General features: G+C 44.0%; 1 protein-coding gene across 9 annotated transcripts in view; it reads right to left on the reverse strand.

Moving 5' to 3' along the window:
* The window catches only part of CLPB (ClpB family mitochondrial disaggregase), a 143,882-nt gene that overhangs the window by 86,733 nt on the left and 43,662 nt on the right, over positions 1-13,487 (reverse strand). For all 9 annotated transcript variants that reach the window (XM_055282771.2, XM_055282770.2, XM_055282768.2 and 6 more), the window contains one exon: positions 1,107-1,210. In XM_055282771.2, the coding sequence (XP_055138746.1) occupies positions 1,107-1,210 (104 nt within the window). The remainder of the gene's footprint in view (positions 1-1,106; positions 1,211-13,487) is intronic.

Here is a 13,487-nt window from a genome sequence, read left to right on the forward strand (position 1 = left end):
CTGAGCACATTGTTCCCCTTAGCTGAATTTCCCCCAGGGTCAATGTTCTGGCTCTCAGGCAGTCAGAGAGGCTGTCTGTCCTCCTGGCATCACTGCTAACACTAAAGCAGCTACTGCTCAGCCACCCTGTTGCTGGCAATCTCAGAGGGATCACAGCCTCTGTGAATGATCCAGGACAAGGGAAAAGCAGTGGGGACAGTCTGGATAAACAAAAGCTCAAATGTAAAATACTCATTTCTGACTGCAGCCAAAGCAACCAGCTGTTTTTTCAATCCCACTTTGGAAGAAGTACTCACCAGACACAACAGAGACTGACTTGCTGAGGTACCCTCCAACAGACACATGATCGAGCCCTACTGCAAATCCAAACACCTACCTTGGAAATTCAATCCCCAAGACTCACCCCAGAGCCTCTTCATTCTGAAGTTCAAACCACCACCAACGCAACATCCCAGACATCCCAGAGGAGGCACTGATGATGACCTCATTTTATGAGGATAGACATCAAAGCACAGAGAAGGTCCACTAAATAGTGTCCACTAAATCCTGGATCATAGAGTAAGTTGAGGGGACAGTCCCAGAGACAGGATTGCATTTTACATTTAGGAGGGGGGAAAAGCAGTATTCAGAGTAGTAGTATTTAGGGACTTCTGAGGCTGAGGAATCCAGTGAGGCTGTTGTCTAGTTCTGGGGCAGGAATGGGGCAAGGTAAGCCTGCAGGAAACAGGAGAGGAACAAATCCACATTCCATGCAGTTGCCTTAATTATTTTACTGAAATCTGCTCCATTGTACACTCATCTGCGGCTCTCCAGGCTGAAGCACTTTCAGGAAAACACCAGTTGAAATGTACCTCCTACCCCCAATTAGGTCATGAAATCAGGCCTCTATTTCTTTCCCCAAGACTTCTTTTGAAGTGACATAAAGTTAGAGCCAGGGGACTGTGAAAGGCAGCTGTTCCAAGCCCTTTGGGGTCCCATGAGTCCACAGAGGTAAAGAACATGCAGGCTGTCACTCTGAGTTGCTGATAGAGCTGACACCACAGAGCAAGGCTGCATGAAAGCCACAAGAGGAGAGCTCTCAGAGAAGCAGGACAGCCCACACTTACCTTCCAAAGAATGGATTCCCTGTTCCTTGGCAGTCTTGTAAACACTGCTAAAATCATCTCCAAGGTTTGGATCAGCCCCGGCAGCAAGCAGGACCTGTACCACACTAGAAGAAATCACAAAGACAGAAGTGTCAAAAGCAAGAAAGGCCCAGGAGGTACAGACCCAGATCCGGAAGCATGTTTGGGGATTGGAGCTGTCTCTGCTCATGTGAGTGATACAGTGGGAAAAAAACCATGAACTCTGGGAGTGTAAAAGACAAGGATAGGAAAGACAGGGACAGGAAATCTTAGCCGGGTACAGTGACTAATGACTGTAATCCCAGCACTTTGGGAGGATTACTTGAGTCCAGGAGTTCAAGACCAGTTTGGGCAACACAGTGAAACTTCATTTAAAAAAAAAAAAAAAAGGCAGCAGCCTCTAAAACTTATCAGCTGAGAAGCTTGGGACAAGTTACTTAACACCTTTCTAAGGCCCTGTTTCCACAATTATTAAAATACAAACTGTTTATCCAACAATTACTTATCAAATGCCTGCCATGTTCTAGTCCCTGTTTTAGGTGCTGAGGTCTGTGACCTCAAGAAGCTAGGGCCAGTCTGCTGAGAAAAACAATAATTAAGTATAAAGCTACAGCTCAAAGTGTGATAAAGGTTACGACAGGAGAAATGTGCAGCAGAACAAGAAACAGGATCAAGAAAGCCCTTACGGCATCAGCAAGATGGCAGAACAGGACTCTCCAGCACTTGCTCCCCAGCAGAAACATTAATTTGAACAATTATCCACATGCAAAAATACCTTCACAAGAGCTAAGTAAACCAAATGAGAGATTATAGCACCTGGGCGTAGCACAGAGGTAAAGAAAAGATTACCTACAGAGGGTAGGAAGACAGTTTCCCCTTACCCATATCACCCCTGCCCCAACTCCAGGCGGTACACATGGAGAGACATACACTTATGGGGGAAGGAGAGGGAAGTGAGGGCTGGACTTTGCCTTGGACCCTGAAACCAGGCCCACCTCAGTAAAACTCAGTGCCTGGAAGGCTCCCAAACTCCTGGCTGATACCCTCAGACTAAGCCTCTAGGCTGGCCCTGGTGCCAGGCCACACCCCATAGCCCCAGGCTCCAGATCTGCCTCCTAGCCAGACTGACCTTAGCAGCCCGACTCTGGCCCTAGCACCAGGCCAGCCCCAGCAGTCATGGACTCTGGGCCCACCTTAACACGAGCCCAGCCCCTACAGACTCAGGCTTCAGGCCCGCCTTGCAGATTCAATCTCCAGGCCCATCCTAGCGCCAGGGCAGCCTTGGTGGCCCAGGGCTCTAGACTCCCCCCAGAACCGGCTGGGGCATGAATCCAGGCTTCAGGTCTGCCCTAGCACTGGGCTGGCCTGACAGCCTTAGTTATCAGGCCTACACCAGCAGACCCAGCCTCCAGGTCCACCCCAGGCTCCAGCCCAGCCCACAGCCAAGTCAGTCCACACAGCTCAGAGCTTTAGGCCTGCCCTAGCACCAGGCCAGTACCCCTGGCCTTAGGCACCGGGCCAGCACCTGTGGACACAGGCTCTAGGCCTGCTCAGTTTCACACCAGTCCCTGTGGCCCCACACTCCAGGCCAGCTCTAGCAGCCCCCAGGCCCATCCCAGTAGACCCAGTACTGAGCTGGCTCCCACAAATCCAGACTCCAGGATAGCCCCCGTGGACCCAGGTCCCAGGCTGGCCCTCACAGACCTACCCTCTGGGGCAGCACCTGCATATCCAGGCTCTAGACCATCACCCACAGACCCAGGCTCCGTGCCTGCCCAGGAACAGGCCAGCCCAGGCTGCAGGCCAGTCCCCATGCCACAGACTTCAGTGAACTCAAAGCCTAGGCCTGCTCCAGCAGACTCAAGGTCCAGACCCACTCCAACAGATGCCAGTAACAGCCTGGCCCCCATGGGCTGAGACTCCAGGACCATCCCTGTATACCCACGTTCCAGGCCAGCCCTTGTGGACCCAGGGCCCAGGCCCAACCCCCATAAACTCAGGCTCCAGGTCTGCCCCAGTACCAGACCAACCCCTGTGGACTTAGGCTCCAGGCCCGTCCACATGGATGCAGGCGCCAAGTCAATCCCAGTGACTAACGATTCCCTGCAGATTCAGGCTCAAGGCCCATGCCATCACAAGGTCAGTCCCTATGCACTTAGGCTTCAGGCTGGCCCCCGCAGATACAGGCTCTAAGCCCACCCCTGTGGTCCCAATCAATAGGTCCACTCCAGTGGGCCCAGGCTCCAAGCTCAACCCTAAGAACCCAGGCACCAGGCCCACTCACCTGCTGACCCAGGTACCAGGCCAGCCTGCCTAAGGACTCCAGCACCAAGCTCATTCATAAACCACACAAGATGGTTTGCCCAGAATCTCTGGACAGGCTGAATGGTGAAGGGCTTTCTCAGGCAAAGCCAATCTGCAAAGACTGGATAAGTTCCTACTTTTTCACATGCTCAGACACCAAAGCATGGCCACAAGACTCAAGAACAATCAGGGAAACTTGATCCCACCCAAAGAACAAAATAAAGGATCAGTAACCAACCCTAAAGAAATGGATATTCATGACCTGCCTCACAAATAATTAAAAATAATTGTTTTAAGAAAGTTTAGCAAACATTAAGAAAATATAGAGAAACAATTTAACAAAATCAGGAAAACAATAAATATCCCAAACAAATTTAAGAGGTTGAAATTATTTTTTTAAAAAACATCAAAAGAAATCCTGGAGCTGAAAAATATAATGAATCAAATGAAACTGCAACATAGAGCATCAACAGCAGAACTGATCAAGCAGAAGACAGAATATGTGAACTCAAAAATCAGTTATTTGAAAATAGGAAGGCCAATGGTTTCCAATAAGATTCAATCCAAATAAGACTACACCAAGACATATCATAATCAAACTATCAAAAATTAAAGACAGGCTGGGCACAGTGGCTCACGCCTGTAATCCCAGCACTTCGGGAGGCCGAGGATGGCAGATCATGAGGTCAGGAGATCGAGACCATCCTGGCTAACACGGTGAAACCCCGTCTCTACCAAAAAATACAAAAAAAAAAAAAATTAGCTGGGCGTGGTGGCGGGTGCCTGTAGTCCCAGCTACTCAGGAGGCTGAGGCAGGAGAATGGCATGAACCCGGGAGGCAGAGCTTGCTGTGAGCCAAGATCGCACCACTGCACTCCAGCCTGGGCGACAGAGCAAGACTCCGACTCAAAAAAAAAAAAAAAAAAAATTAGAGATAAAGAAGGATTCTGAAAGCAGTAAGAGAAAAAAAGCAAGCAATATATAAGGGACTTCCAATAAGGCTAACAGTGGATTTCACATTATAAACCTTATAGGCCAGGAGAGAACGGGATGATAGATTCAAAATGCTGAATGAAAAAAAAAAAACCTGCCAACTAAGAAGACTATATCCAGCAAAACTCTTCTTCAGAAGTCAAAGAAAGATAGACTTTCCCAGAGAAATAAAAGCTGAGGGAGTTTATCACAACCAGACCTGTCTTATATTTCTTAGACAGGTCTGATGGAAATAAATTTTTAAGAAATGCTAAGGAGAGTGCTTCATGTTGAAAGAAAAGGATGCTAATTAGCAACACAAAAAACATGAAAGTATAAAACTCACTGGAAGCCTGAGAAACATGCTGAAACCCCATCTCTACCAAAAACAGACAAACAAATACAAACATTAGCCAGGTGTGGTGTCATATGCCAGTAGTCTCATATAGTCGGGAGGCTGAGGTAGGAAAATAACTTGATCTTGGGGGTCAGAGATTGTAGTGAGCTGAGATCAACCGTTGCACTCCAGCCTGGGTGACAGAATGAGACCCTATCTCAAAACAAACAAAACACCCCAAAAACCTCACTGGTAATGGTAAGCACATAGTTAAATTCAGAATACTATGATACTGTAAATGGTGGTAAGTAAATCACTTTTGTCTTTAGTATTAAGGTCAAAATACAAAACTGCTAAAAATAATAGCTACAATAATTTGTTAAGGGATATATAATACAAAAATATGTAAATTGTGACACTAAAAATACAGAATATGTTTGTGGCAGGTATGGAATAAAAGTGTAAAGTAACCACAAAGCAAAACCTAAAGTAGATTCATGAAGGTAAAAAGTAAGGAATATAAGTATACTACTAAAGAAAATCACCTAATCACAAAGGAAGGCGGCAAGAGAGGAAGAGAGGAACAATGGCTCTACAAAACAACCAGAAACCAACAAAATGTCAGAAGTTAGTCCTAACCGATCAATAATTGCCTTGAATGTAAATGGATTAAAAAGAGTAATATCCTACTGTATGTTACCTACAAGAGACTCACTCTACCTATAAGGACACACATAGACTAAATATGAAGGAATGGAAAAAGATATGGCATGCAAATGGGAACCAAAAGAGAGCAGAAATACCGATATTCATATGGAATAAAATAGACTTTAAGTCCAAACTGTAAAAAGAGACAAAGAAGGTCATTATATAATAATAAAGGGGTCAATTAATCAAGAGACTATAACAATTGTAAATATATATGTACCTAACATCACAGCACCTAAATATATAAAGCAACTATTAATCAATGGGAAGACAAAGATAGACTATACTACAGAAACAGTAGGGACTTCAATATCCTACTTTCAGCAATGGACAGCTCATCCAGAAAGAAAACCAATACGGAAATGTCTGACTTAAACTACACTTTAGATGAAATGGATATAAGAGACCTATACAGAACATTCCATCCAACAGCAGTACAACACACATTCTTCTCAAGCACATGGGAACATTAAAGGTACATGCATCTCTTTAGTCCAAATTCCAAGAGTAACTAATGTTTACAGATTGGCAAGTTTCCTTCCAAACCTTTGCAATTACAAAAATCACTCCAGTGGCTGTGTGAGAAGAGGGAGTATGACCAGAGGCAGGGGCTCCATATGTTAGCTTCCCTTCTTCCTGCGATTTATGTAATATTCCCACTAATACATTTTTTCCCTTCTAATAAAAAAGGCTCATGTTCACTACAAAAAAACAGAAAATATAGATAACCAAAAGAAGAAACGGTCTTAGAACATATAACATCTTTCCAGTTTCTTCAATGGATATATACACACTTTTATTTATAAAAATGGGATCATATATGAACTTTCTCTCTGAATGCACACACATCCTTCCCATGTATTATATGTCTATTACATTATTTTACTAGCCAGGCACAGTGGCTCATGCCTATAATCCCAGCGCTTTGGGAGGCCAAGGTAGCTGGATCACCTGAGATCAGGAGTTCGAGACCAGCCTGGCCAACATGGTGAAACCCTGTCTCTACTAAAAATACAAAAATTATCTGGGCATGGTAGTGTATGTCTGTAATCCCAGCTACTTGGGAGGCTGAGGCAGGAGAATCACTTGAATCCGGGAGGCGGAGGATGCAGTGAGCCGAGATTGCACCACTGAATCAAGCCTGGGCGACACAGCAAGACTCCGTCTCAAACAAACAACAACAAAAAAACCCACATTGTTTTAAATGGCTACACAGTATTCCACTGTAAGACTATTCCATGATTGATTTAACCAATCCCTATTATAAGACAATAGATTGTTTTAAATATTTTAGTAATATATTTCTGATTATTTCCTTTGGATAAATTCGTATGAGATAAAATTTACATCAAAAAGTATAAGCATTTTAAGAGTTTTATAAATATTACTAAGTTGCTTTGCAAAAAGATTGTGCTAATTTTTATTTTCACTAGCAAAGTATGCTGTATGAGAGTAACTGCTGTGTCTTCCTTTACCAAAATAGAGTAGTTTTTTTCTTCTTTTCCATAATGTGTCAATCTGGAAAACAGAAAATAGAATCACACTGCTCTTTCAATTTGCATTTTTTGATTACTAGTGAGGATGAATTTTTTTTAAATATGTTTAATAGTCAGTTGTGCTTCTTCTTCACAAATCCCTTATTAAGGTCCTTTGCCCATCTTTGTCTTAGGGTGTCTATCTTTTGCTTACTAACCTTCAAAACTGCTAATGCTTCTGCAAGCAGAAGTGGTAAGCATTTTAAACAAATTACTTATCGTAACTATTAAAAAGCCAAACTATAGTTTGTTTTCCTTGATAGTTTTTTAGTATTTGTAACCAGTAATGTTGATGGTTTCCCACGTACCATTTGGTTTGAATTTCATTACCTTCAACAGGCACAGTATCTGATTCAATTACTTGCTGAACGAATGAACGAATTTCACTAAATTCCATGCACACAAAGATACAGTCCTCATAGGTAAGCCCAAAACCAGACTCCATCTCCTACATAGCAGTGGTTCTTCTATATGTGACCTAAATCAGTTAAGTGAGTCTTCTGTGCCTACTCACCTTACCTAAAATAGCTTTTAAAATTACCTTCAAAGGTAACTTATCCAGAATATGAATTAAGATTTCAAAGAGAAATGAGAAGGGTCTCTAAGCAGCTAAAATCTATGTCTAAAACTCACATGTTTAATTCATAGAAGTCTGTCGGGTTCTCATTTGGAGACTATTTACTCTCAGTTTATACACAATTTGGATTAAGATTGGCATTAGTCAGTCTTCCTATTTCCCAGAACATTTAAAGCCAAGAGGGTAGAAAAAAGCAGATACAGATTGGCAAACTAACTGAAGGCACTGCAAAACAACGTCTGATAGAGAAATAGTATGGCACAGAAGTTAAGAAAACTGGCTGTAAAATCTGGGATGATCAGAGCATCAGAGTGAATAATGATAGTAATGTATTATAACCCATTAATTATATATAATTATAACCCACTGAGTAAAATAAGATTCTCCATTGAAGTCCATATTGAAAATTAATAAGTAAATGGGAGAGAAGGGAAAGTTCTGTCTTACTATAGAATGAAAACTAATAATTGTAGAAGGAATGATGAAATTAGAAAACCACCATTTTGCGGCCTCATAATAATTATTAGGGATAATAAGAGTAGCTCATCTGGTTGTGTTAATACACATAAAGTAGCTTAGAACAGTGTCTGACACATAACAACTGCTCAATGAATGTTGGTTATTATTACTATGTACCTGGCCCTGTGGCTGGACTAAGGAAAGTCAGGAGACATACGAATTAAGACATCTAAATTGGGAAGACAGCATGGCATTTTATAATAAGCACAGAGAGACCTGTGTTCAAATCAAAGCTCTATCATTTACTGATTGTGTGTTCTTGGACCAGTTACTATACCTCTGGGCCTTCATTTCCTTACCAGAATAATGGAGATAATGATGGCTGCCGTACAGGTCATACGTATGTAAAACTCCATAGTGCCTGACATATTAAAAAAAAAAAGCTCCATAAATCTAAGCCCTTTACCCTCTGTTTGTATAATCTTAGCAATAATCACATGAATCTGGGCTGTGATGGGCACCAGATCTATACCTGACCACCCTAGCACTCATGCTGGCATAGTCCTGTTTAAGAAGGCAGCTCTTCTATATTCTGCACAAGTTGATGTGTGTTAAAATCCAAGTGTCGATCTAAACTCAAAGGGACGTAATTTGGTTAATCCTCAGCTGCTGTGTCCAATCACCATTCAATCACACCCCCTCCCATGGCAGGCTGTCCCTCCAGGCAGCTAGTGTCACTAACTGTGCTACCTGGGCCTCTCCAGGTTCATGAGTATTGATTCCATCTGTCCAATTTGCAGGCTGTAGGACGTGTCCAAGCAACCACGTATGTTGCCCTTGGTCCTGGAGGGCAGACAGTGGTCTAGCAGGGTGGGGAGAAGAGAATGACTAGGATCGACCCTGGGGCTGCTAACCCAATCAAAGGGAATGGGCAATTCACTTCACAAACTTGGAGGCCAAAGAGGGTAAGCATCCAAGACAGTGACTCATCCTGAAACCTCAGAGAAGATTCCCTTCACTTTTTTTTTTTGAGACGGAATCTTGCTCTGTTGCCCAGGCTGGAGTGCAGTGGCGCAATCTCGGCTCACTGCAAGCTCCGCCTCCCGGGTTCACACCATTCTCCTGCCTCAGCCTCCTGAGCAGCTGGGACTATAGGTACCCACCACCATGCCCAGCTAATTTTTTGCATTTTTAGTAGAGACAGGGTTTCACCGTGTTAGCCAGGATGGTCTCGATCTCCTGACCTCGTGATCCACCCGCCTCGGCCTCCCAAAGTGCTAGGATTACAGGCATGAGCCACTGCGCCTGGCCCTCCCTTCACTTTTAATAATACTCGAAAGGCAGCAGCACCACTGTGGGGTATAGACAGGGCTAAAGAAACCATGGCTGCTCAGTAACCAACAGTGGCATCAAACACCTTGACATATGGCCAGTAGGTTTTTTGTTCAACAGCCTTCATGTACTTATAAAGTATCTAACCAAGAGCTCCAAACGGGTCAGGCCCTTCTTGGAGAAGCTAGCCCAGATCGGGCTAGAGGGCTACAAGAATATGATTCACCACTAGCTTTGATCACCAAAAGAACCTCACTGAAACTATAGCATATAGCATACAGCAGGGCAGAAACAGGGTAGGAGGCTAGCCAGGTTAGAGAAATCTAAGGCAGGGATGGTGAAAACAGGCTCAGCAGTAGGCCAACACCAGGGAGTGCCAAGAAGTTCACAGTCAAAATAAAATTAATTAAGGGCCACACACCAGGAAGCAGAGGTGTATGTGAGGTCAGAGGTCAAGAACTAGAAGGTGAGGTAGAACAGATTATAAACCAAGTGAGTAGCTAGAAACCAAGGATTACACTGGTACCAGAAGTCAAGGCAAGGCAAAAGCAGCAGCATCCAGGAGCAGCAGTAAGGAGACAATGGAAATAGAATGATTTCTGCCTCTTCTATTTTCTGCTGAAGCAGAAAGAAATCCCCAACTCAAAACAGTATTTGGGAGAAGGTGACTTACATGGGGAGATGATGGTGAGTCAGCCCACCTGGATGATATACAGAACACAGAGTGATCAATAAGAACCAAATCTGATGGCACAGAGGAAGGCAGGCACTGCTACTGGAGCTGATCCATTAAAGGACAATAGGACAATAGCAACTTCTCCTTTGTTCTGGTGCTGGCATACTGGCTGTCATGTTGTAGGTTTGGGTTGCACTATTACTGTCTTAAATTTGAGTAGCTGGTACCAAATGGGCTGTGGTATAAGGCTAGGCCTTCATGGTCTTAACAGTTGGATTAAAGGAGGCAGAGTACAACAGGCCACTCAATTATGTTTTTCTATATCAGGAAACATCTTCACTCAAAGGAATTACTCCACAGGCACTCACTGGGCAAAGGCTTAAGAATATCAGCGATTCTCTGGCTGGCATGGTGGCTCATACCTATAATTCCAGCACTCTAGGAGACTGAGGAAGGAGGATCATTTGAGCCCAGGAGTTCAAGACCAGCCTGGGCAACATAGTGAGATCCTATCTCTTTAAAAAAATTGAAAATTAGCCAGGTGTGGTGACACATGCCTGTAGTTCCAGCTACTCGGGAGGATCGCTTGAGCTCAGGAGGTCGAGGCTGCAGTGAGCTGTGGTTGTGCCACTGCACTCTAGCCTGGGCAAAAAAAAAAAAAAGATTATCAGCCATTCTCTCAACCAGCTCAAGATTTGGCCTCTCATGGTAGTACAACCCTCAAAGGCTAGGGATAATCTCCAGATACCCTATTACCCTTACTAATTTGGGGAAGCAGAGAATGTCTATGGCACAAGTATGTTATATTGCCTTTCACTTCCCAATACTGACTTTCAGGTAGTTAATAGTCTGTAGGAGCACTTTGCCCCAGATCAGGTTTTGATAGAAATGCTAGGATCAGAAGGCCCAACATGCCAGGCGCAGTGGCTCATGCCTATAATCCCAGCACTCCGGGAGGCTGAGGCGAGCAGATCACTTGAGGCCAGGAGTTGGAGACCACCCTGGCCAACATGGTAAAACCCTGTCTCTACTAAAAATACAAAAATTAGCCGGGTGTGATGGCAGGCGCCTGTAATCCCAGCTAATCGGGAGGCTGAGGCAGAAGAATCACTTCAACCCAGGAGACAGAGGTTGCAGTGAGCCAAGATCACACCACTGCACTCCAGCCTGGGCAACAGAGTGAGACTCTGTCTCAAAAAAAAAGGAAATAGAAAAAAAAAAAAAAAAGGAAATAAAAAAAAAAAAAGAAAGAAAAGAAAAAAGAAAAAGAAGGCCCAACAAAAATGGGGCAAAGGTATCAACAGCCAATTCCTAGACGAGGAAACCAAAAAAGGATTATTACTAGGTATATAAAGAAAATCTTCAAGTTCATTTGTTATTACAGAAATGCAAATTAAAATGAGATATCACTGTAAATTCAACATATTGACAAATGTTAGAAAGCTGAAAAATGGCAAGTGTTGGTGAAGACGTGAGGATCTGGGACTCTTCATGCACTGTTAGGGTATAGACTGGTGCAGCCATTCTGGAAGCCAATCTTGTAGGACTTCATTAAAGCACCTTACCAAGCACTTCTGCTCCTGAGTATATAATTCCTAGAAAAATCCTTATGCAGGTCCATAAAGGGCAACACAAGAAATGGTTCATCACAGCATTCTGTGGCAGTGGGGAATTGCGGGCCATCAAATGTCCACCACTGGGGGGACGGATAAGGTAAATGTGGTAGTCACACACTATGAAACACGATGCAGTAGTTAGAAGCAACAGGCTGGATATACATGCAACAACATAGATGGATGATTTTTTTTCAAAAAGGGTTGAAGTCCTAACTCTTTTATTTACATATTAACTAACTTGACCATTTGTTCCAAAAGTTAATCCCTTTCAGGGAGTCTCTCAATTATAGAACTTCTAATTCCTATATAATCTAGTAATCTTGGGGGCTGAAATATTAAAGACCCAGTGAAAACAATGAACTCCCTGCAGTACACCAAGGGCCATCAAAGACGCCACCTGCTGTCCCCTCCTTCAACTGGTTGGTGTTCATTCACCTTCAGGGCTCCTTGGTGACGCCATCACCAACTCAACTGCACCTTCTCTGATTCACAGTATGAGTCCATGCTCTTTTTCTTTGTCTGCACAGCACCCAGTACTCACTCCCATGGTAGGTGACCCTCATATTGTATCATGATGGCCTGCTTACTTTTATTTGCCTTTCCCACTACACTATGGGGCAAGAGCCATGTCTCAACCTTATTTCCCAGCTCCCTGCCCAGTGCCTGGATCATAGATGTTTTCTGAATGAGTGCATGAATAAATAAATGAAAGATGAATAAATAAAATCATTATTTTATTTGATGGAAAATGGGAGAGAAAGGTGGACAGCAGCTGTCTCTGCCCTGCTCAGCCTTCTCCCACCTGAAGGTCCCAACTAGGCTGCAGGTGGTTTAGCTGTGGAAAACCTATATGTTCCTCTCCTGAACAGTAGCTCCTTCCTGGGCTACAGAAAGTTCCCAGACAAAGCTCAGGAAATGAACAGGAGGGTGGTCCTTAAGTGGCAGCTCCTGAGATTCATGGAACTCCCTTTGGAGCCACAGCTGAATTAATTTGCTAATCAGGCTGTAATTAGATTAAAAGTGGGGGCGCATGTAGGAAGGTTGGCTCACACTGACCTTGATGAGCTCTTGCTTTCAGGGTGGTGGGGAGTCACAATAAATGGGAGGTTAGTTACTTCGATCAATGTTTAGGCTTTCTGCTTTCAGTGGCCAGAGGGGATTAGGGTGCTCACATTGTTTAGGGAAGAGCGAGAAAACCTATGGTGTGAGCTCAGGCTTGTGTTGGGCCAGGCGCGTGTCAAAGACGGCTGGCGAGCAGCTGGAGTTGGTGAAGCAAGAAGGGCAGTGATCTCAGCTCCAGGTCATCCCTACACAATGTTGAGCTTCAGAAGAAGCTCCTCTAACTCCTCCTCCTCCCCACCCCCCACATCTGAAGCATAGGATCACTGTGATGAGTGTCACGGGTCCCAAGGAGAAGACAAAGAGTGACCTCTTCTCAACCCAGTGCACACCTCGATGAGGGGAGGAAGCGAAGAGGTCACAGTTCAGGAGGTCTGCTGGAAAGTCAAATGAGTTGTGGCTCATTCAGTAACCTGGTCTCTGGCTGGTCAGGAAAGCCGGGTGGCCCAACCAAAGGCACTAGCATTTGTTAAATCTGCAAGTTCTGTGGCATGGGGGGGGACATGAGCTGAGAGTAGAGAGGGCGCAAAGAACAATTTTCTTTTTAAAGCCAGATTCCTAAGGAAATGAATTAAAGATTGGGTAGGAAATAAGGTACCTATATAGAAAATGTGCCCCAGTTTCCTCAAATGAGGATAATGTTTATTTATTTACTCAAAAGGTAAAGATCAATAATCATAATAAAGCAGCCGCAGTGTGTTAGACACTTTATATTCACTATTTCAGAT

This window comes from Symphalangus syndactylus, chromosome 6 (assembly GCF_028878055.3).
Source record: "Symphalangus syndactylus isolate Jambi chromosome 6, NHGRI_mSymSyn1-v2.1_pri, whole genome shotgun sequence".
NCBI lineage: Eukaryota > Metazoa > Chordata > Mammalia > Primates > Hylobatidae > Symphalangus > Symphalangus syndactylus.